The sequence below is a fragment of the Octopus bimaculoides genome, chromosome 1 (genome assembly GCF_001194135.2).
Source record: "Octopus bimaculoides isolate UCB-OBI-ISO-001 chromosome 1, ASM119413v2, whole genome shotgun sequence".
NCBI lineage: Eukaryota > Metazoa > Mollusca > Cephalopoda > Octopoda > Octopodidae > Octopus > Octopus bimaculoides.
The window spans coordinates 152552253-152578592 of NC_068981.1; the positions used below are offsets into that span (position 1 = coordinate 152552253).

The 26340-nt window shown below is 34.5% G+C and overlaps 1 protein-coding gene across 2 annotated transcripts in view; it reads left to right on the forward strand.

Moving 5' to 3' along the window:
- LOC106882382 (uncharacterized) overlaps positions 1–26340 on the forward strand; it is a 36062-nt gene that overhangs the window by 7049 nt on the left and 2673 nt on the right. Inside the window, exons 1-4 of one of the 2 annotated variants that reach the window (XM_014933043.2) lie at positions 5372–5573; positions 21136–21317; positions 23895–23967; positions 25792–25857. In XM_014933043.2, coding sequence (XP_014788529.1) covers positions 21239–21317; positions 23895–23967; positions 25792–25857 — 218 coding nt within the window. In that variant the 5' untranslated portion in view covers positions 5372–5573; positions 21136–21238. Of the gene's footprint in view, positions 1–5371; positions 5574–21135; positions 21318–23894; positions 23968–25791; positions 25858–26340 lie in introns of those variants that run through there. The other variant, XM_052971514.1, reaches the window with a different exon arrangement.

A 26340-nucleotide genomic window follows, 5' to 3' on the forward strand; every position in this document is an offset into this window, starting at 1 on the left:
TATATATATATATATATATATATATATATATATTCATTCTTATTGTGACTAACAGAAAACTTCCTGGTGGATAGTTTTCTTGTGAGTACTGGAAATGGAAATTATTGTTTTTTTCTTTTATTACCATAGCAGTGAGGGATGATGGTAAGGATGTATTACAAAGTGGTAGAGGCTTTATATTGGACATAAAAACCAACAATAACACATAATGAAATGAAATAGTCTGTGTTACAATGTTTAATATTTATGGAATAATTATGGTCTATATAACAAACAATGTTTCTCATATAATCAGTAGAGGAAATAACTTTTGTATACCATTTAGACATAAAAGAACATAAACTTAGTTTAGATTTTGTATTGTTTAGATTGTGACTTGATCTGTATTTATGTTTTGAAACTTAAGCAATTACATCATGGAAGATCCATTTTAGCTATATAAACTGCTATATTCACTTTCCATTTATTTCTTGTGTCAAATTTTCATTAAACTGTTTCAATTTGGTCACTGATGCAATTCTAATTTTGTTACAGCTCTGTGACTTGGTTATTGGTACAGTTGTATCAACAACCAGGTTGTTTACATTCTCTGCAAAAATATATTCTGTAGCTCTGCCCCTTCAAAAACCAATTGAAATAAAAACCCTTTACTTGAATAACAGATGAGGGTTGACAACAGGAAGGGCATCCAGCTGTTAAATAGTAACTTAGCAAATCTGTTCCACTCTGTTGCATACACCCTGTGCAATTGAATTCACACACATTCATATTCAGTCATGCATTCTCGTATTTATAGTCATCTAAATACATATAGAATCACCTGCTGTAATTATAAATAATAAAGCCATTCATAATATACAAAGAAAATATACGTGTATTTGGAACTTCAACTTATACTAGCAACAAGCCAACAAGGAACTTATATGCATTCACTTGACTTGCTATAAATAGCAAATGAATCTCTCTCTGTTATCTTGAGAAAAAACATTGGATAGTTAGACTGGAGTGTAGTATTCTTTAAGAAAATAATAATAATAATAATAATAATCGTTTCTACTATAGGCACAAGGCCTGAAAATTGAGGGGAGAGGGCTAGTCAATTACATCAACTACAGTATGCAACTGGTATTTAATTTATCGACCCTGAAAGGATAAAAGGCAAAGGCGACCTTGGCAGAATTTGAACTCAGAACATTCTATCTGTTTTATGTTCATACTAATAAGTTCCAGCCTCTCTCAGCTGCACTACAATGTCATTCTAAAAATAAACAGCCACATCTTCAAAATCTCGAAGTTACATGATAATGCATGATTAATTCAAAATAATGTGAATAAATAAGTATCACATTTGACAATAATCTGAATGCTAAAGGGTAAGTATAATGACAAAAAGATATTGCAACTGATGTTCAATTTTGACAAGTTTCATTTGATTAATAGACTCTATTGTTTATTTCTTAAATTTATCCTATGTTATATTCTTAGTAATACCTTAGGCCCTTAAGTTAGAGAACACATTTTCTCTTTTTCAGATGAAGAGACTGCTCTGAAACATCAAATTCCTTTTGTGTCTTCATGGCATATGAACTTGCATTTAATTCATGAACTTTACTTTAGCCATGTTATGTTAAGAGCATTACTCACCTGATAACAACACATATTCACACAGGACTCATACTCTAATGTCCATTTAACAAGTGTAACATCTGACACTTGATATTGCAGGAACCAATTGAATAGATCAATAAACTGATCAATATTTTAAATATATCTGCAACCGTAGGTTATATTTATTTCTTTTATGATCACATTTTATAGAAATAACTTAATAGACACAAGCTATTTTTTTCTTGTCATTCTACAGATGTGGTCAATCTGCAATAAGCCATCTAAAACTGGATTTGGGTAGTAATTTAACTGAAAATTATATTGACGAAAATGTGTGTGTGTAAGTGATTAAGAAGCTTGTGTCTTGGGCAAGTGTCCTCTGCTATAGCCCCAGGTTGCCTAAATCCTTGTGAATAGCTTGATAGATAGAAACTGAAAGAAACCTGTTGTGTGTGTATATATGCTTATGTCTCCTAGCCTTGACATTGCATGATAGTTATAAATGTGTGTCAGTTATGCAAGCTGTGTCATTCATTTCCATTATTCTGCATAAGCATTTCTGACCATGGGGAAATTTTATCTTCCTCAGAAACAGGTGAAAGTTGGCAACAGGAAGGACAATGATGATATAAATATTCATATATTTATTCAGCATCTGTTTTTCCATCTTAGCACAGGCAGGACAGGGACTTATTTGATGTAGTATTTAGTGGTCGGCTGCTCTTTCTGTCATCAACCTGCACTTATTTTTCATGTAAAGGATTCCAAAAGTCTTTAAAAGTGCAACAATGAATGTAAATTTCATGTCACCAATTGTAACAAGCAAAGCATGGTATGCCAATATCAAAGCACATTTGTGCAACTGTGTGCACATGTGTATGTGCACATACACGTGCAGTGAGCTTCCTATTGCTTCTCTCTACCAAATTCATTCATAAGGCTTTGAATGATCCAGGCCTATAGCAGAAAATACTTTTCCAGAGTGCCACTCAGTGAACTGAACTTGAAACCACATGGTTGCAAACTTCTTAGCTGCATAGCCATGTGTGTGTGAGGAGAAACTACTCTTCAGTTCTGGAACTGACAAACTGTCATGAAAGGGTACTGAGTCAGTGCATTATAATTCTGATTGTGTCCATCTGTAAAAACCATTTCTTCCCTCTCAAGAAAAACAAAGCAAATGTAACATAGTCAACAAAAAATATGATTGGCAGTTTGTTTCTGGTTATGTGTCCCGTAGGTGACAAAGGACCACAAGATACAGTGAGACCTGCACAACTCACGATAGCTTGGAAAAATATTTAAAATGATGATATATTTGCATGTATTGGCTTACAGAAATTTTCTCTAATATCTGTCAATGTTTCCTGGTTTTTGTTACTTCAATTTCTTCATTCTCTCATCTTCTGCTTAACTTGTATCATTTCCAAATACCAAGAATTCCAAGAATTATAAATCACTTCCTATTTTATGTTGCTAAAATGTTATCTTTCAAAATTAGTTGGTTATATGCTTTATATTAAACAGCCAACTTAACATATTTCAGATTCTATTTTGATTCTATATATTTATTTAGTAATTACTGAAAGGCAGTTGTTTGCATTCTTATGGATTCTAAATTTAAAATCTTCAGCTACAGACAAAATAGTTGGCATGTAATTTAAACCATGGTAGTTTGAAATAAAGTGAAAGGAAAAGAATATGCATTTTACAGTTTTATATCATTATAGCTAACCTTCTCATATCCCAGTATATATTTCTTCAAATACCAGCTCAGGTTAATGAATATAATAAAAAAATCTATTATGAAAGATACTGTTAAAGCATTACAAGCTATGACAAGATGCTAGCAACTTACTGATATTGTTAGCTTGCTAGGAATTTATATGTATAATACACACATTGAAAGCCCACTCGTATAAAAATTCATTATCTTCTCACTAAAAATATTACAAATTTAGAATTAGGTGTTTGTTTTTAAGATGCATATCACATTCTGTTTAACTGAAATTAATTTTTTTAATTATTTCATATTTCCAATAACTTTACATAATTGATAACATAAGTTTTCATTTTCTATTTCTATCTTCTAAAATGTAATGCAACCACCTCCTCATCCTATTCATGCTGGTTTTATAATACTGACTTATCAAGCCTGTGTTATATCATCTGACAGCCCGATCTACAGCTTTACTAATCTTTCAACCTCTGTTACTAACACTTTCACTTCCTATATATATTATTTAATAGCATCACATATTTCTTTGAGTGCAGTTGTCTCTCCTCACTATATCATGTTGTTGTTGTTTTTTGCAGGGGTGGAGTTCTTTTTTTTTTTCCTTCTCGTATTGCATTTTGTGGGCTGTGTGGTTTAGGAAGTTCAGTTTGCAATCACATGGTTGCAGGTCCAGTTGCATTGCATAGCACCTTGGGCAAGTGTCTTCTACTATAACCCTGGGCTGATAAATGCCTTGTGAGTGAATTTGGTTGACAGAAACTGTGTGGAAGCCTCTTATGTATATAAAGTGTATGTGTGTTTGTTGTTCCCCACTGCTTGGCAGCCAGTGTTGCTTTGTGTACATCTTTGCAACTTAGTGGTTCAGCAAAAGAGATTGATAGAATAAGTAATAGACTTAAAAAGTAAAAAGTACTGGGGTCAATTTATTCAACTAAACCCTCCAAGGTGGTGCCTCAGTATGACCATAGCCCAATGACTAAAACAAGTAAAAGATGAAAGGAAGACAATAGTTACTGTTGGCTACAGGTTCCCATTGGGCCACTTAATAGCTCACTGCATTTAAAAGCCCAAGAGTAACAACAGATTGCCTATGTAGCTCATCTGAAACAAATACAACAGAAACAGTGGTTTATCAACTTTTGTTTAATGTTTACAAATCTTGTTGTTGATGTATATCAATGAACGATATATATTTACATGGAGCTTTTACACAATATCTGTCTGCCAAATTCCATTCATAGTGTATTGTTCAACTGATGTCTGTGATAGATGAAAGATATCTGCCTCAAATGTTTTGCAGTGAAATTAAGCCTGAAACTACTTGGTTGCCAAGCAGACTTTTAACTATGCAGCTTTTCTTCCTATGCATTTTATATCTCACTTGTTGATTTTCCATTGCATATCAACAAATTATGCACAATTCTGATAATTGCAGATCTGCTTCATTGCATCAGTGTTCTTACTCCAATACTTTTTGGTATACTTTTGAGATAGACATGACCATAACGGTTAAAATGAAATCAAATTGTGTTGCTTCAGTTAAAACTATTAGACAAGTATCTAATGGTGAATATAGTGAAATAACAGTAAATATGTTGGGAGAAATTCCCTCAGTAAGAGAATCTAGTAGTTAGACTCAATAAACCCTTTAGCATTTAAACCAGCCATATCCAGTCTAAAATATCCAACCTGTTTTATGGTCAAATTGACTTGATCCAGCCTTTCACACCTATCCTACAATGTCATTCTAAAAATAAACAATCACATCACTGAAATCTTGAAGAAACAAGATAATGCATGATTAATTCAAAGTTATCTGAATAAATAAGCCTTACATTTGACTGAGTAATCTGAACGCTAAAGGGTTCAAGCAGTAATTCAGCAAATATATACTTTTGATACTGAAATTATTGTTAAGTTTAACTAAATACCTTGCTTAGCAATATCATAAAAGAGACACACTTATACAAAGTATGAGTCATTGTGTTCCTGTTCTTGTCTTTTTTATAAATCACATTTCATTTGAATGAGGACACCAGTTTGTATACTGCTGAGAATATCTCAGAAGGGATTAGCTTTGTGGTTCGCTCTACATCTAAAATATGGTGGCAAGTTAGTCATGTCATTTACCTGTAAGAGCAACTAGCTTTCTTTGAGGCTAACATATCTGATTTCATTTCTTCATATACTGCTGTAAGAGTGGCTTCTCTACTTGACTACAAAACAGGTACTTATTGTTTCCATATCTACTACGATAAAAGAATGTTTGTTTTTTTTTATATATTAATTTTTGACACTTAGATAAGATTGCTCATGTTCAGTCCACTGCAGGACAAACACCTCAACATGTTTTCTTCACCAGCCAGTCTGATATGGTGGCTGTATATCTGAGTTTGATGAGCCTATTCTGCCACACTGGCTGAACATGACTTGGCAGAGGGATGCAGTTTTTATACTCTTATAATTCGATTACATCAACCCCAGTGCTCAACTGGTACTTACTTTATCAACGCCAAAAAGATGATAGGCAAAGTTGGCCTTGGTGAAATTTCTGCTCAGAAAGTTAAGATGGACGAAATACCACTGAGCATTCTACCCAGCATGCTACCAATTCTGCCAGCTTGCAGACTTATTTTTGACACTAATACTATACATCTATTTAGTGGTTCCGTCATATCTAATTTGAGTTGTATGATGTCATCTATGGTTTATTGAAATCTAATTACAATGAATCGTCTCCAAAATCATATGCCTTGCTTGATGAAATGTTCAGAATATCTCATTTGTAATCTTCTCAAAGCTATTAAAGATTAATTAATTCCCATTTTATTTTAATGAGTACATCAGCCTTATTATTTATTTAGTTATTCATTTTTGTGGTTATCAAATTAGAGATCTATTAATACAAAGTTTAACTCTGCTGTGAAATGAAAATTTCTGTTCAGTTAGTTCTATATCAGTTTTTGTATGGGAAAAGTGTAGTTGTATTTACATTGTAGCCACTAAAAAGTACACAAAAACTTTTAAGTTCACAGTTTTTGTGTTCTTAAATATCTAAAACAGCACTTTTATGGTATAATTGTTTCAGTTTCAGCATCATCATCATCCTTTCATTTAACCAGTAGTGTAATGGGAGTGGGGAGTGTCCTGGGCACTGATTGAAGCGGAAGTAGGTGTGCAGAATTGACCATAATACGATAAGCTTGAACTCCATTTATAAAATTTGTGAAAGTAAATATTCAAAAAATATATTTTGAATTAGAGGCTGTACCGAACCAGCAGGTAAATGAACTCTGGTAAAGTATTTATTCCTAAAATATTGCTTTAAAACATTAATTACTTGTAACAAATAAGTACTATATAATATCGTGGATTTGGTAATTGCGGGGAGGGGTGCATTTTTGCGGCTTGCCCCACATGCAGTTTACCCTAGCCACACCACTGTGTTTAACATCTGTTTTCCATGCTAGCATGGGTAGGATAGTTTGACAGGAAGTGGAAAATGAGGAGACTGCACCCAAGTCTGCTGACTATTTTGGCATGATTTCTATGATTTCTATGGTTCCTAACACCAACCACTTAAGAAAATGAATTGGGTGTTTTTTATGTGGCATCAGCAGCAATGAAGTCACTAAGTAACTTGCATGACAAGAACCCTCAACTGGATGGCAGGGAGTTGTATTGAGGGACAGAAAGGTATCTTGCATTAGAAGAGAGACATGGCTTTTTCAGATGGAAAGAAAGCTAGTAAAGATGTGACAGAGAGGGGGCAGGAGTTATACACCCAAGTTACATGGTGCTGTACATAGTGAAGTGAACTAGGGATTGGAGAGGGTGAGTGGATTTTGAATGAAAAGTGGGAGCTAGAGGTGGGGGAAAGAGATTTAACAGGAGCATACTGTGTACAGGTAGGTAGGTGGATACATGAGGGAGAATGGAGGGGAAGGGAGAAACTAGTGGTGGGTATGGGTGAGTTGTGAGGGAAGGAAGGGGTTCATGGACATGGATTTTACTTTACTGGGTGGGTCTTCTCAAGCACAGCATATTACCAGTTCTCAGTCCCTTTTCATTGCCTCTGTGAGGCTCAGCATCAGATAATCATTTTTACCGTCCTTATCCCATATCATCCTGGGTCTTCCTCTTCCACAGGACCCCTCCAAATTTAGAGACCAACACTTCTTTATGCAGCTACCCTCATCCATGTGCATCATATACCACACCAGTTGAATATTCTCTCTTGCACACCATAGCTGATGCCACTTATCCCCAATTTTACTCTCAAAATATTTGCACTTTGTTGTATATGTACACTGATATTGCATATCCAGCAGAGCATGCTGGCTTCGTTTCTTTCAAACCATGGCATGTCCTATGTAGTCACAGCCCATGTTGCACTGCCATATAGCATAGCTATCTGTACACAGGCATCATACAGTTTGTCTTTTACACTGAGAGAGAGACCCTTTGTTATTAACAAAGGTAATAGCTCTCTGAATTTTGCTCAACCTATTCTTATTCTAGCAACTATACTTTCAGAGCAACTCCCAATACTACTAATTTGGACTCCTGGTAGCAAAAACTATCTGCTACCTCCAAGGAATCCCTTGGATATTTGAGGAAACCTATTTCTTGCACATCTAACACACACACACACACGCACGCACGCACGCACACACACACACACACACACACACACACACACACACTACTACTACTACTACTACTACTACTTCTTCTGTTAATATTCCTGTAATTTTACTTCATCTCTTATGTCTCCATAGCTTGCACTGGGTACACTGAATGTAATTTCTACTTACATCTTTCCTACATATTGAACAGGGCCATTAACCTGAAGGGATTAATAATTTGTCTGCTTTCCTGCTTACTAGTACTTTGGCTTTTGCTAAATTAACTCTTGCTGAAATTTCTTCTCTAGTAACAATTCAGCTATAAAAACAGTCATCAGCAAAGAAGAGCTCTCAAGGGCAACCAGCCTTAAATTCCTTACTTATGGCCCGGAAGACTATGATAAACAAGAGGGGGCTGAGAACCGATCTTTGAACTCCTACTTGTACACTAAATTTGTTGCTGTACTCAATGCTGACTTTCAACTTACTGACAGCATCTCTGTACATGGCTTGGACAGCTTTCATTAATCAGTCATCTCCTGTAATTACCTTACTAGGAAGGTAGCACAAGTGGTGCATCTCCTGATCAAGTCCCTTGTTAGACTAGCTTGTTAGACAAGCTTGTTTCCAGCCATATAGTTATTGAGTGAAAGCCAAAAATATGTTTATCTCAAACACTGAACTAAACACAGAAAATATATTGTCCTACATTCATTAACTTTGAGCTGTTTTACAGTTAATCTAATGATTCTTAACATAGACACTGGATCGCAAATTTTATGGGAGAGGACTTGGATTAAATTGAATCAATACTTCTCTCTACATTATGACTTGGAAAAGGAGAAGCAAAGTTGACCTCAGTGAGAATTGGATTTAAAAAATACAGATTTCAAATATGGGCACAAGCCCCTCCTTTGGGTGGGGGACATTGTCAATTATATTGACTCAGTATTTACCTAGTACGTTATTGACTCTGGAAAGATGAAAGGCAAATTTAGACTCAGAATGTAAAAAGCTATAAGTAAATACTGCATGGCATTTTGTCTGATGCTCTAATAATTTTACTGTAGGGTTTTGAACCCCAACTACAAAATCATCAGTTCATGGTTTTAAGTAAGCTATATTCGAGCTGTGTGAGTTTCATGTGAACAACCTATATATCAACCAATCTGCTTGAAGCCAAGGTGTGAACATCTCAAATGTTCTTGGAATTTGTGCCTTTTTCCCTAGTTACACAGTCAGGTACCTAAATCGCAGCAGAGTGCTGTTGGCATTCAAGCAGGACAGATCTCAGCTCTCATCCAGCAAACCAAGAAGTTGTGATGGACACTCATAGCCTTGGTTCTTCACTTTCCAGATCACAAATGGCTGAGCAAATGCATTTAAGTCAATTCCTACATATTATTCTGGTAACTAGTGAGAATTTGATAATTTATGTATGATAATCTTCTCTTAATAAAATCTGTTGTTAAACATTCACAAGTTTGCTTTTGTTGTAATATATACAGTCAGCTTGATCTTACAATAAAGATACAACATCAATCTTTCTCATGACAGTTTGACCCCACAGAAAAGGTGATTCAGCAAAGAAATGCCTACAATAACTACTAACCTCATGACAGTACCATTCATAATTGTTTACATTGACCTCACTTCTTGATTGGTAATCATTTTATTGATCCAGGAAGAAAGAAAAATAAAATCAACTCCATAGGGATTTGAACTCAGAATGTAACTAAATACCACAAGTTATTATATGTAGTGCTCCACTGAAATCTACCACCAATTTCAAATTAAACAATGAAAATGAAACCTGTTTATTGATATCATTTAACTATTTTGTTGTTACTCTGAAACTGTGTCAGCTTCACCAATAACTTTAGTAACACCTGTTGTATATTTTTTGTTGATCTATATTAAAATCACAGTTGTAAAGAAGCTTAGATGTACTCCCTTATCTACGTTTTTGTATGTTGTGGATTAAATAGTTTCATATTTACCAACCAGACTTTAATAATTAACTTTTAATCTGGAAAAATTGTAACTTAATTACAAATAACAGCTGCTTCACAATTAGCACTAGTCACAATTTAACTAGTACCAGTCTTTTAGAATATGAAAGTAATGATTTCTTACAAGACTTTGAATTTGGGAACTACTTCAAAACCGTGTATGTTGTTGGTTTTTAATTTATTGATCACAGAGGGTTGAAAGGTAAAGTGGATTTTGGTAGGCTTTGGACATAGAATGTAAAGAGTTATATCTAAATATATTATTCTGTCCAGTACTCTGCTAATTCTGCCATCTGCTACCTCTATACATTGAAGATATAATAATGAGTATTTTTTTTATTAAAATCACACTAAGAATTTACACACATGGCCTAGTTAAGATATCGGGGGCTTGTACAAACTTCCTAATATAACCTTAACCCTATCAAGGAAAGAGGCTCACCAGCAGTTGATTCTTCTGTATCTAAATATAAAAACGTTTTCTCTGAGAACATGGACTAATCCAAGTGTAAGGAACACTTAAATCTTTTTATTTGAAGTTTACATTGAATTATGCATGGTCCTTGAAATAGTATCAATGGCTCAGATGGCTAGGCTACTTATTTTAAATGGACCAGGACAGGATACTAAGCATAACATAAAATGGACACACCTGAAAAGTAAAAGCCTAGATGGCCAGAAGTAATGTTTTTTTTTTCCTTTTACTTGATGGGCCTGGAAAATGTAATGGTGCTATGGTCTTTTGCAGGCCTTCTGAAACTTGTGAAATTGGTGCTATTGATATTCTTTTTGAACCTTTGTAAGTTAATAACCTGCAGGAAAGATGTGAGCTGAGAGCAAATTCCCAGGGGCCAACATTCTGGAAATGAAGAACTAGAGCAAAGCACTGTTGCCAAAGACTGGTTTGGATGGTGTTGGATACTCAGACTTATTTTGCAATTGGAAAGAAGTGGGTTAACAAATAACACATTTCACTGTAACAATAAAGGTGCATTAAAGAAAATTGTATAAAATATACTGAAATCTACTATTGCATTTATTATAATTGTATCAATATCATTTCATCATTTAACTTTCATCTTCCATGTTGACATAGGTGGGATGGTTTGACAGAATCCAACAAACCAGAAGTCTGCATCAAATTCCAATCTCTGTTTTGGCATGATCTCTATGGCTGGATACCCTTCCTAATGCCAACCACTTTACACTGTGTGCTGGATGCTTTTTTTTTCATGGCAAAAAGTCACCAAGTAATTTGCAAAACAAAGAAGAAAAAAAAACCTTTAGCTGTGTGTAGCAGAGAGGGAGGTTGTTTTATGCCAGGTTTTGAGAGGCAAAAGTATGATATAGAAGCCGGCACAAGCGTCTTGCTATAGGGAAGATATATGGTTACCCTGTATTATATCAGGGTGGGTAGCTGAGTAAAAGACAATGATGGTGGTGACTCAAGATAAAAGAAGGTGAGTATAAGAGAGAATACAAAAGATCAAGAAGCGGGTGGGTGGATAGGTTTATAAGAGTGTGAAAGTAGAGTGACAAATGGTTAGAGATGGATGTAGAAATGAATGTTGTGGGTGGAACAACAGTGAGGGTGTAGCTGATGGAAAGTATCAGTATGGTGAAGAGGTGAAAGAAATAACTCAGAAAGTGGGAGGTAGTAAGTACCAGATAGGAAAGGTAGAGAGCAGCAATATAATAAACTTGATAATAGATCAGAAAATATGATGTACGCAGACAGAGATAAAAGTCAGAGGTATGTAGGGATGACTATAGTGGAAGCCAAAGGTGGAGAGAGGCTGTTGACAGTATTACAAATATTATCCTTTTAATGATTTATGAATTTAAAAACATGAATGAATATATTTTGTAACAAGCAAACAGTCAACATGAACAACTTTCTTTTTCAGTGTATATAAATTTATAAATATGCACTTTGTAATAAACAAAAGTATATCTTCATACAATATCTACACAACTTACAAAAGGCCACATGTAAAGGCTACAAAGATTGCAGTTTCTACACCCAAGATTAGTTACACAAGTGTTGCATGTGGGAAAAGAAGGCAGTCAATACAACATGCATAAACTAAATTGGCTCATTTAAAAATCAATTTTTTTTCCCCAAAATTTCAGTGCAACCTGCATTTTTTTCTGTTTTATTCTATACACAGATATAGTACTTTTGTTTTAGGTTATTTAAACATAATTGTTTACAAGCCAACACCAAACCCATTATGAGAAATGAATCATCAAAAAGTTCCTTTGTAGCACTTTTCACTTTCTAACCCTATTTATTTTTAAGCATTCAGTAAATGAAAAGGTTGAACAGATGTTACACATTTAATGAAAGCAATTTCCTGGTAGCAGAGTAAAAACACCTAAATATCTATGGCACAATGCATCAGAAATAGCTTTTTTTACTGTTCTGGTTTCAATCATTGGATTTTGGCCATCCTGGGTTGCTTTTAGTTGATTATATCAACCCAGGTACTTAACCTGGTACTTATTTTATTGATTGTATTTATCAGATTGCTAAGTTTACCTTTAGTATAAAGTGCCATGACTCAATATCTATATACAAGGTATTTTTGTTCAACTCTCCAATTCATGGGTTTCCACATTCTCAGTTCACCAAATTTCATGTTTTTTATTAGGGTGATTTCAGAAATGTTTGGCTGCTATTTCTAGTTGATCAGTGTATCATGTAAACCTTCACATAAATGGCTTGATGTGTACTGTGTGCAGGCTTCAGTTTGTTAAATTGATGACAGGGTGGGAGTGTGTAGAGTTATGTTCTGGGTAATAATGCTTGGATAAGGATGATGATAAAATTACATATAGACAAGCCAAATTGATATGAATACAGTCTAAATACCTTCACACTTTCAATTCAAAACCTGCTGTGATTGACATTTGACTTTATTTTATTGTATTAGTTGTGTACTTGAGATGATCTTATTAATACTCATTCCCACACTTGTGCTTATGTAAGAAATTGGTGTTACATTTAATGAGAAGATTGAGAATATAATTGACCTAAGAATAATTTTTGTTTATTTGCAAGCAGCTTTTAATCTCTTGATTAAACAAAAGGAACATTTATTTAAGATAATTATCATTGGTGATTTTAAGTGTCATGTGTGGAGGTACCTGAATGGATCTTTTTGGGGGGTGTTTGAATGCCATAACCAGAGAAAGAATTAAGACATTCAAAGATTTTGATAATTTTCTGAGTATGCTTAACTGTATGTTTTACATTAGATCAATCAATTTGTAATTTCTGTCAGAATGGAGCAACAAAGCATATCCTAATTGGATATAGATTTTAACCAGACTCATTATGGCAGCATTTGAACTTACTTGAAGCTTGATGAAGTGATGAGATTTCTTGTGAGAGATTTCATATTACTGCTGTTCCATAGATTCCCAAAACTATCATTTGTTAAAGAAGTAGGCTGCTTCAAACACATGTTGAATGCAGCGAGAATGAATATGAAGATAAGAGAGAAAGAAGCAACAGGAATCAAGTCTGCCCCAACCTATTCTATTGTGGGTAGAGATGAAGAACCATTGAAGAATCTGCTAGATAAATCTAACCTCTCACTAAGAATAATGTGACCTGAATATACAGAGACAGTTCTTGTTCTGTAACAGCTACACTAACAAACAAGGCTTGTGACATAAGTTACTGCTTCATAATAGCAGGTAGCAATAATAGCAGCAGTTGTTTAACCAGCAACCATTCATTTTGGTTGTAACCAATGTTCTTTGCTCCTTCAACCACAGGCCGATGAAGGAGTATCTTAGTGGTTGCTAAACCTGCAAGAAATAACAAGCAAATCTTTCTAAAATCACTCCTAAAGGGAGGGAACATTAGAAAATGTAGTTTTAAATATACAAAAAGAAGGAATGATCATGGTTGGATTGCCTTCCATCTTAGGTTCACTCAGCCCTGACTAACCTGGGGCTGGACTTTTGTAACTGTCAACGTAGCAGTATGTAACATCCTATTTGATGTAAAGGTCTAACTAGTTAATATTCCTTAATCCTTTCATTACCATATTTCTCTCAAAGTACAGTGCTTTTGTTTCAGTTAATTCTGAAAATAAATTTGTTATTATAAGCTGGTTTTTAGATCACTTTAAAACAGAAAGTTTATATCATAGAACCAGGAGTAGCCTCAGGCAAGTTGGTATCAAAAAAGTTAATTTCTTCTACAACAACCTTTCTTACTTAGGCTATTTGTTTTCTGCATAACTGCATCCACTTCAAATATGCATATTCTCATTTTGTAATCTATCATACTGGTTGTTTGGATGGTATACTGCCTACTACTCTGAAAAGTTTCTTCTCTAACCACAAATCTAGTCTGTTGGTTTGGGGAATGACTACCTGATTCTTTCTGAGATTTCTTTTAGCTTGTTCAACTCAGGTAAAAATCCATGCTTGTTAAATTAATTTAGCCATTTTAATCTTCCCACAGTGTACCTTTTATAACTGATGTACTGTTAGATTTTTATGATCCTGTCATAGCATAGGCTTGTGCATACTTCTCCTACTGAGGGTTTTCTTGTTACTATTGTTGTTCTTAGTTTAAGCTCAAATCCAAAGTGTACATTCCTCCACAAAGATTAACTTAATGTTCTTGACCATGCACCTGAATCTTAAAATATCAACTTAAGAAATTATTAGTGACTGGCTTTTTAAAGTTCGTGTTCATAATGTGGACTTTTAAACTGAAAGCATACTTGAAGGTTTAGTTCAATGTTAACTCTGATTGATTAGTTATGAGCAGCATCTTGTCTTTTTAGGAGCATCATAGGACTACATTATCTAATGTGTTCATTCCTTATTTAAGATAGTGGGGTATGCTTTGAAGAAAATTTGGGGGTTATATATTGCAGTTTGAATAATTACTCATTGGTTCAAAGTCTTACTTAGTTTTTTATTAGAATGTTGAAGAAGAGTTTGAGCAGTTACCACCCGTTCCTAGGAAATGTAGGATAAGTATTCCTTTCATAACCTTAACTCTTTAGCATTCACATTCTATCAAATGTAATGCTTATTTATTCACATTGTCTTGAATTAATCATGCATTGTCTTGTAGCTATGAGATTTTGATGAAGTAACTGTTAATTTCTAGAATGATATTGTAGGGTTGGTGTGAGAAGCCAGACATGGCCAGTTTGAACATAAAATATGTATAGTATTTTGGCTGGATGTAGCCAGTTTAAATGCTAATGGGTTAAAAATAGCTTTGTCTTCTGATCCTTGAAATTATTGGATGGAACTTGAGGGGTGACTGATCGCTAGTATCTTTGGGTATTTTATGTTGTAGTAGAACTGCAGCATTGATGGGTGATAAGTTAGGAAGGAATTTTACGAGACATACCAAGCTTAATATTCTTAACCAAAACTCTTTCTCATCCAACTATACTGGTATTCATTTAATTCCACACATTAACATACCAGTACTCAATGTAGATATCACCTTGGGAAATATAGAACACTATGTCAATTATTCTTTATTATTCAATGATAGGGAAGAAATGTGCCTCTTGCTTTTGAGTGAGCTGAGTATAGATTCCATTGGTTTGGCAGGCTTTATCATCAGCAGATGATCTGCAAAATTCCACTTCCCAAAGATAGGGTTTTAATTTCCTGTTATTGTAGGAGAGTTCATATAATCACAATAAAATCCTTTTCTTTTTTTAGTAACATGTTTAAAGTATTAAGACCAGTACCTATGATCTCTTTTAGGGCCTCTAACATTGGTAGAAGGAAGGGAGGAAGTTGTCCTCAAACTACAGATAACCCAAATTTTTGTGAAAAGAATCTGAATACCAGGCTGCAGAGTTAAACTGACTGATGGATTAAGTTTGTCTACCTTCCATAAATATGGACACCCTCTCCTATGAGGTTTCTCACAAGTTCTGTCAACTAAATTTGATTCACAAAGTATTGGTTACTCAAGGCCTTGCTAGAAAATGCTTGACTATGGTGCTCTGTGATGGAATTGAACCTACAACTATGTAGTTGCTAAGCAAACTTTTTCATTGCAGACAGTGTTGATTGTAATTCATTTTAAACTCCTGTAACTTAATCTATCTCTTTTTATATTTTTAAAAATTTTGTTTAAACATTAATTTACAGTTTACTTGAGACATAGCAGTGTAGTAAAAGCTATTGTTGTGATGGCTTAATGTGTTCTTTAAAATGTCTGAGTAGGTTATCATATCTTTCATAGTTTCCTAAGTATTGTTAGACGTTGAAGGTATTTATGTAATTCTGTGAATCAGTGTTAAAAACAAATATTTGGGTCATTGGTATAACTACTTGAATTATTTACTGTTTGGGTATTTTGCTGCAAGCATCTCAGTCCTCTTGTTGTTTATATACACTATACACATAAATTTCTTCTTTTCAATTTCTGCTGTTATCAAAAATCTTGTAAATCAAAAATAGAATCAGTTATTTAGTACAGCAAACAATGTAACTAACATGTAAGCCATAGACTATAAATAATATTTCACTCTTTACTGACACGAATATCTGTATTGTTTAGCACCAGGCTAACTCAAACTAAGCAGATATGTGATCAAAAATGCATACCAACCATAACCATTGTTTTTTTCTTTTTTTATCTTTATGTGACACAATGCAATTCGAGCAACCATGTAGTAGCTCTCCCATTGCTTTGTACATTTCTTATGTACGTTAAAGAGATGAATGCTGGATGGAGGAATCCCAATTACTCCAAAATACTATCCACACATTCATTTGAGATTTGTTTTCCTCATTGTTACTCTCGCCTTTCCTTCCATCTTTGAGCTAACACCTAATTGAAATGTTGAGTCAAATTTAAAAACAACACAAAACTAGGATAATAGTTTTAATTATCATATTTTTGTTATAAACCTTTTCCAAAAATTATGTACAATGTAGTTCTGAACTGAAGAGTTTCTCATGTGAAAACCAATTCCAATGACTTAGGTAGATTGGTGAATTTCATCATTTATTGACATTAGCTACATTCCCTGGTAGAATATTTGGGCTGGATATGACTAGTTTAAATGTTAAAAGGTTAAACAACAACAACAACCCTTTTTTATCTTTCTGTAGAGTAACACTATTGTTACTATTACTGTGTTTCCCCGAAAATAAGCCCTACCATGATTTTTCAAGATGTTTTTAATATAAGCCCTACCCTGAAAATAATACCTAGTCAAAAATGCATCAGCTTCGTAGCAAGACCATGTGATATTTGCAAAATAAACCAACTACCATAGCTTGGCTAAAGTCTGTGCTAAGTGTGCATGCATGGAGTTGACTCCCTTGGCTTGACTCTTTGTCCCCCAGGCAAGATGAGTGCAAAAAGAGAGAGTTATTCCGTGGAGTACAAGAAAGGAATTGTGGAGCAGTCACACAAAAATCTAACGGCTTTCTGTAAGGAGAAGATACTGGATCTCTGAATGGTTCGAAAATGGTGAGCAGAGTACGGTAATCTCAGCAGACAGGTGGGTGAGGAAAGTGCTAAGAAGCGCAAGTGGGGATCAGGTCGACAACCATTATTTTCGGAGCTGGAAGATATCACCTCAGGATGGTTTGCTGACAGAAGAACAAAGGCTTTGGTTGTACGTAAGGCTGATATTCAAGAATTTGCTCTTGCAATGGCACCACAATTGGATATACCCGCAAAGATATTTAGTGCATCACCTCATTGGTTGGATAACTTCGTTCGGCGATATGAGCTCTCTTTAAGAAGATCAACAACACTGTGATTCAACGTGCACTTGCTTTCAGATGGCGTCAACTTTTTTAAATACAATTTCTCCAATGTAACTGCTATGGATGAGACTGCAGTATTTATGGGCCAAGGATCTAAAATGACAATTGAATGGGTGCCTCGTCAGTCTATATTACTTCAACAGGTTACAAAAGTGCAAGAGTTACTTGTATTTTAGTCATTCGTCTTGATGGAACAAAAGTCCCATTGTTCATCGGCGGACGTACAAAATGTGGACCGCACTCACTTTCGTTTTTTTTTTTTTTTTTTTTTTTATACAGAGTCCCCCATTTTCAAGTACAGAGATTCTGATTCTGCAAAAAAAAAATGGCATTTGAAAATTTTTATTTCCGCCCACCCCCACTCACCCCAAATTCTTCATATTTGCAAAGTATGTAGAAAAATATGGAGATAATCTCTGTATTTTTCTACGTATTTCACAAAAAGAAATTCTGGAAAAAGTGAAAACTGAAGAATTTGGTGGGTGGGGGTGGAATTGAAATTTTGAAATGCTGTTTTTTTTTGTTTTTTTTCTGCAGAATCAGAATCTCTGTATTCGAAAATGGGGGATTCTGTAAAAAAAAACAAAAACAAACAAAGCGGGTGCGGTCCACATTCTTTACGTCCATCTGCTCATCATCACAAAAGGCAAAAAAGAGAAGATAGAACGAATTTTGGGCATTTGTGTCCTTGAAATGGAAAAGGCTTGGTGCACACAAGCTGTTTTAAGAAAATGGATTGATTTAACTATGCCACTTGTTTTACGTGGGTCTCAAAGAGGTCTTTTAGTCTGAGATTCAGCCAGTACTCATTGCGCAAAAGATATGAAAACTTTCCTTTCTGAAAGAAGAATTGACTACATAATGATTCCTGCAGGAATGACTTCATATTTACAAACTTTAGATCTTGTAATAAACAAGCCCTTCAAGGATTATTTTTGGATGGTAGTGAATGAATATATCAATTTTGTCAAACCCAACCTCCAAGAAGTCATGAACTGGGTGAAGAATTCATGGAATAAAATTACCGACCATTGCATTACCAGTGCACAATGAGCAGAGTACTTGGACAAAAACTGTTCATTTAAGGTAAGTTATATTGTCAAACATGAAGATTGGAGTCCATGATTCTACCAAAAATGGATTTGCAAAAAATTCAGTCTAAAGTTTGGGGTTTGATGAATTATGATGATGTTCCAGAAGAGGACAAAATGTTTTTACTTGACTAAAAACAATAAGCAAATAAATAAACTTTTGATAATGTAAAACATGGGTTTCCTTTTACACGAGGATTTTCTTGGATTTTTTCTGCAAAAAAAATAATACATCCCGCCAAAATAAGCCATAGTGCGTTTTTGGGATGCAAAATTAATGTAAGACCAGGTCTTATTTTCAGGGAAACACGGTATTTTATGGTCCCTATCAGGAGTATTTATGATAAATAAGCTAGTTGACTCCTGTAACACATGGTTCAGTTTTAAATAAATAGACCATATCAGGATCTAAAGCATGTATTGTACAGTGGCTCATGAATAATCCATTAATTAGAGCCAAACATTAATTAGTTTTGTATTTATGAGTGTTTCACCTATGTTGGTATGTTTAAAGAGAAGAGCTGTTTTGCCGACATTGTAATGTAAAGTCTGTAGAAGAGAATTATTTTTCATTTTCTGAACACCAGATTTTAATTGTTTAATTCCTGTGTTAGTTAAAGGACATACTGAAAAGTGCATATCTCTCTCTTTAAGTAATATCATATCTAATTTAATTTATTCAGCCATTGTATTACAAAGTGATTCCATAACATAAATTATAATAACTATAACTGCCCTGGAGTTATCATTAATGTGATATCTCGGTTTAATTTTTTTTTAATTTTCATTTGGCCACCTTGAGATAATGACATACTGTTTTCATTTTCAATTCCCTTTCAGTTTTGCAAATAAATTATATTGTTAACATTAATGTTTGAATAATTACAATATTTAAATTGAAGTCAACTTTTTAAACAGAAATAATAATTTCAAGCAAATGAAGGAATTATTATTGAATTATAGCAAGAATATTTTTTTGCCAATGCTCAATCAAGAACACCAAGCTCATATGTTTAATTTACAATGAATGAAAATAGCATCATAAAATGGAATAGCAAATCCATAAAATAAATTGACAATTAGTGGTTTGTGATATTGAAGGACGGAAGAAACGCCATCAAAAGTGAAAACTAATAAACTATTGACAAAAAGGTTTCTGTAAAGGTAAAAACAGTGTTATACTCCATGATCACATTTTGTTTCATAAATACCAAAAGTATTTTATTGTGCAAGATTATTCTAGTAACCAAAGTAGTCTATGTTATATCTCCTATTACCTTCAGAGAACTGTGCTTCATGTGCAAAAATTAATTGAAGAAAATGATATATCATTTAAACAACTATCAGCAGAGGTAATAAAAGATGGTTGCATATTAAAATTTTAAGCAATTTGTCTTGATACACATTTAATATTTTGTCTATGTATACTTTGTTTCTTTTCTTTTATTCATTTAGTATTCTATCTTGTTTATGTCTATATCTGTCTACTGTGTCTCTGCTGTTTGTCTCTCTCAGAAAACACAAAAACATCTGATCTTTAAATCAATTCATTTTTTTATGTATGTTACAGCAATACATTTCAATAACTACTGCACAATTTGTGCCTCAACTGCACCACCTCATCAGAGGAATTAAGAGATTGCTACTCCTAAATTTTTTCGATGGGGAATGGATTTACATATTATGTTACTGTACTGTAAGTTGAAGTGGCAGCTAACATTTCAACCATCTTTTTTCACCTCTGATGAATAATAAATCTCAAAATATTGGTAAACTTTTTTTATTGGTTTGGTCTTTGCCTTTGTAGGCTCTCAATAAGCACCTTTTATTTCTTATCTGAAAACAGTTGAACCATAGATTATGGTTGAATAGCTAATACCACAATGAAGCTCCAACTATTAAGATCATTTGTCCCACTTATGGCAGTGAAGCAGTCTCTTTGTAATTGCTTGACTTGTTTGACGGAGCAGTCAAATATTTCTCAACACATATTCTACTATTGCTTTATGAAAAAAAAAGGACATATTGAATAATATAGCCCTAACTACCCCTGAAAAGATAGAATGATCCTAAATGGAATGCCATTGATCATACATCTGCTCAGTCAGGGTTCACATGGGGTAACACAATAATACTACCAAGTTGTCTTAACAAAAAATCCAAATATATATAAAAACACTGAGGGAGGAGTAAATGTAAAATAGTTGCAATGAATTTCATTTTATTTTTCAAACAATTCTTCATTTATTTATTCTTGCTTTTATTTCCAGCATGAGTACTCAAGTGAAAAATCTATAAATGAAATTTGGAAACCTTTTATGAGCTTGGTTTGAGTGAATATTGTTGCTGACAGCCATATACCATCATACCAATATGACAGAAGAGAATAATAAGAAGAAGTTTTTTGTACTCAATATTATCATTAGATTATGGTGCATCATAACAGTCGTAGGTAAATGCTTTTCTTTTTCTGTTTTTAACGTAATTAATCATTGGTCTCTTTGTTAATTCTATTATAGAGTTTAATGTAATATTAATTGGCTGGGTACTTCTCTCATCCCTATTTCAATATCCATAAACTTTGGTCATCCAAGATCTGAACTACTGTAACCTACTAACATCACAAATGAGCTGACAAAGGAGTTTCTTAGCAGTTTCTTGTCCTGCTAAAAATAGTTGTTAAATCTACCTTAAATAGCACTACTGCCTTAAAATAGGCAGGACACATTGTATATTGTAGTTCAAAATGTCTGAAAACAACACAGAATGGTCATAGTTGGAATACTTTTGATCATAAGTTTGCTATTTCTGGGCTGGCCTAGAGTTAAAACACTGCAAACATATCTTATTCTGCCTCTAACCAACATACCAAAGAGCATTGAATTCTCTCTCACTACCAAACTCAGCCTTTACCCAGACATCACTGCCTCTGCATCTATTAGATTGTTTGGACATGGCTTAACTCTTTAGCATTCAGATTTGTCTGTCAAATGTAATACATATTCATTGACATTGATTTGAATTTATCATGCATTATCTTGTAGCTTTGAAGTTTCAATGATGTGATTGTTTAAGTTCTGAATGACATTGTTAGGTATAGGTAATAGGCCAGATTTGGCTAGTTTGAACACAAAACAGGTAGAAAATTTGGGGACAGATATGGCTGGTTTAATCAAGGCAATACACCACTTCTACCTAGTGCACCCTTACTAAAATACTCTTGTAACCTTGCAATCATCTATCTGTGAATCAACTCAGAAGAGAGACAGCTTCTATAGCCACTGAGATGCAAACTTATCCTAATGACCAGTACATAGCGGAGAGTACCTTAAATCTACTGAGGTACCATCTGCATTTGTAGATTTCTATTTACATTTTTTCACCAAAACCCTAAGTATGATGTTAAATCTGCTGGCCAATTCTTCCACCTTTATGAAAACACCTAAAGATTTTTGATCAACTTGGACCTCAGCTATCTTAGATAAAAATCACACAAAATTCTTCTCCATGCCACTCTAGGCTAGGCTTTACACTCTAACTTTAATCTGAAGTGTGATGTCTGGATGTATGTGAAATTCATTCTTCTCTCACTTTTGCTTAGTCCCACTTTTATCTTATCAGCAATGACTTTCATTTACCTTCGAAGACAGCTATCTCATTTCATGTCATTTTACTCTGAAATTATCATCCACTGTGACTTGAGTGTATACAGCTCTTTCTGGCTGTAACATTCCTTCTATATTGGTGCAGAGGCTGAACTGTTAGCCATTCTAAACTGTCTGCACCATTTTGTCAACAATTTATCTGTATCCCCAATACACAAAATACTCTCAATCTCTTGCTCATTTCTAATTCCAGTTTTTGCATTGATTAGATTATTTGTTAACACTTCACACATCCTGCTACCTTGCCCTCTCTCCTGAATTATTTGACACCTCAATATACCCATATGGTTGTATTACTAATTTTATCCCCAGCAGCCAATATGTTTCTCTTCTGCTGTTTCCAACACTGCCTTTTCTGTATATAAACAACCATCTTGCTGTCACTTTTGACAATGCACACTCTTATGCAGATGTTAATACTCTTCACTTAACATCCTGCATTAAGGTACACAGGTTATATCCACACACAACCTAAACCCCTCTAGCCAGATATACACTGACTCCATGCACACTAAATCTTGAAAACATCCTTCTCTGGTGACACATCACCTCATCTAACAACTCAGAAGACTGAACTACAACACATCCCCATCTCTCTCTAATCATGAGCAAAAAACACATTTAAAACCCTAAAAATCACAATGTTTGAACCTCAATTTTTTTTATGATCTGTTATAACATAGCTAAAACTAAATCCTAAAGACTAGGATTCCTGTTTAGATTCAGGAAATACTTTATGGAATTTTTAAGTGATTTAACACTAAATTTTAGTATTTTATTACCTTACAATTTATTTGTTTATAAAACAAATTACCACTTAGGACCTCAGTATCTGAATGATCAGACATATGTATAATGAACTTATTGTATCCAGTGCTCAGCTGCACTACAACTCATCAGAAAAAGTAACCAAAACTGTATGAAGAGTACATTATTCAATGCACTAGGCTTACAAAGAATAAGTCTTGGGGTCGATTTCTTTGACTAAAGGCAGTGCTCCAGCATGGCTGCAGTTAAATGACTGAAACGAGTAAAAGAAACAATAATAAGACAAAGAAAATTCTTTAACCTATGAATGATTAAAGATGTGTTAAAGAATTTTCTTCATCTTATTATTTGGATTATTTACTCTCCACCAAACCCACTTCATGATGTGATTGTTGTGAAACTTGGATTTTCTGCACCTGAGGAATGCCAGCATTGGCCAGGAACTGAACCTAGTATTTGGGTCAAGAGCTTCTCTGGAAATATCCTAACTTTACACCCTTAGATATTTATATATGTGAATATATTTATGTATGTATATAGTATATTCTATTTGTCTTATAGTAAATTATACACATCCACTCATTTTCTTTATATAGTCCTTTGGGTGTTCAGCATCAAATTGCTAAAAAGTGATGAGACAAGGGCATATGCTATCTCATGGTATCTACTGTAAGTATAAATTTCATACAATTTTTTTAACCATATTTTGTATATCAGAAAAATCAACTTCTATAATCTTAAAATTAATTGATGGAATTTATTTCCTTCTGTAATTTCTGACTAGGAAAATAAAACATATTTGAAATATGATTTCAAAGTACTTTTCTATATATCTGAGGTGAGGAATTATGTACATTATTTACAATGGACAGATAGGTGTCCTCACCTTGTTTGTTATCATGTTTTGGCTGATGTACTCTTCAGCCTTCATCAGGTGTTCTGGTGGAATTTCGAACCCAACCCTTCATTTGACTAATGGGGTACACTGTTCTCATTCCTAAGGTATGTTGCTGATGTTATTTTTCAAGTCCTTGCCTGAGATTGAACTTAGAATCCGAGGGTTAGTAGCCCATGCTCTTATCCACTATATGCCTGTGGGCAATTATAGTGAATTTTAGGGCTTATAAACCAAGTATTTTATCTTTTCTTAATACTGGTTCCCATATTACATTCATATCTTAGGAGGTTATTGTGTCCTAACATATGTGCAGCTTCTTTTAATTTTCATATTTTCCAGTGGTGTTCTCTCTCGATTATTTTAACTTCAACCACAGCGGGATATGTTCTAACCTTTCATCTTCTGACACAAGTTCCTTATCCTGCAAGTTACTTGGTGACCCTGCCAGTGCAGGCGCCATGTAAAAAGCATCCAGTCCACACTGTAAAGTGGTTGGCATTTGGAAGGGCATCCAGCTGTAGAAATCATGCCAAAACTAACTTTGCCTGTGCTAGTGCTATGTAAAATGCACTGAGTCCACTCTGCCGAGTGGTTGGTGTTGAGAAGGACATCCAGCCATAAAAACTCTGCCAAAACAGACACAATAGCCTGGGGTAGTCTTCTACCTGGCCAGCTCCTGTCAACTGTCCTACCCATGCATGCATGGAAGATGACATTAAACAATGATGCTCTGTGTTAATAACCCTTGCCTGTTTTTCAGGTGAGGTTTTTTATTTGTATCTCACAGGTCTTCAAAAGCACAGGGCAGTTAGTCATAATGCAAACAAGAAAATGTCAACATTAATACTGCTTCACTTGAACAGGCATTGGTCAACAAATGGTGATAGTAGATAACAGAAGACTTACCCAAGGTCTTATGTAATAGGAATGGATATGAAACCACATAGTTGCAAACAAAACTTTGTGGTCAGTCCACATAACTTCATAAGGAGAATAGGGCCCGTTTCTCTAGTGTATTTATTCCTCCCTGGACAGGACGCTGGTTCATCACAGGATTGATAATTTTTTACTGGCTGAGTGGACAGGAGCAGCATGAAATGAAGTGTTTTGCTCAAGAACACAATGCATCACCCTGTTCAGAATCAAAATCACAATCTTATGATCGCAAGTCCAACACCCTAACCACTAAGCCATGACTATATAAAAATATCTTTTGTATGACCGTTGCCAGTACCGCCTGACTGGCCTTGTAGGGTTTTCGAGCGAGATCGTTGCCAGTGCCCCTGGACTGGCTCTTGTGCGGGTGGCACATAAAAGACACCATTTCGAGCGTGGCCGTTTTCGTGCGGGTGACACGTAAAAGCACCCACTACACTCTCTGAGTGGTTGGCGTTAGGAAGGGCATCCAGCTGTAGAAACTATGCCAAATTAGATTGGAGCCTGGTGTAGCTATCCGGTTGCACCAGTCCTCAGTCAAATCGTCCAACCCATGCTAGCATGGAAAGCGGACGTTAAACGAACGAACGATATGGGTTTGCAAACTTGTTTTTGAATTTATATATCCTGTCCTTTCATTTGTAAATGTTTTATTATAGGTCTGCAACTGTAATTGTAACCCTCTTAGAATGCATTTGGATTATGAACAAAATGCCTTGGTTTCAGTAAGTATTTTATTTGTGAATTCTTTTAAAACAAAATTTAGTTCCTGAAAATAAATTACATTAGTTTGAACATTTTCTTCTATCACTTGGTCCATGGAAAATGAAGTACCCACACAGCTTTTATGAGTCTTCAAAGGCTGCCTGTAAGGTTTTGCAGAAGTTTGCAATTCTGGGAGAAGGATAGATAAAGTGAAACATTTGGTAAAAGGGTTTGCAAGAGGTAATATACCTTCAGCATTTTAGGTCTGATTTAGAGGAGCATAATAGTAGAGAAGACAGAACACAGCATATTGGTGGACCAGATTTTAGTGAAGTGGACAAGAGCTTACAATATACTGATGGTAATTAGTTAGTCTGGAGGTTAGATTACTTGTTTCTGTTAATTTTCAATATGAACTAAATTAAAGGCTTTTATTAAAATATATGACTTAATATATTTTGTTGTTAACCATATCGAATCTTAATATTATTCATGTTATGGAA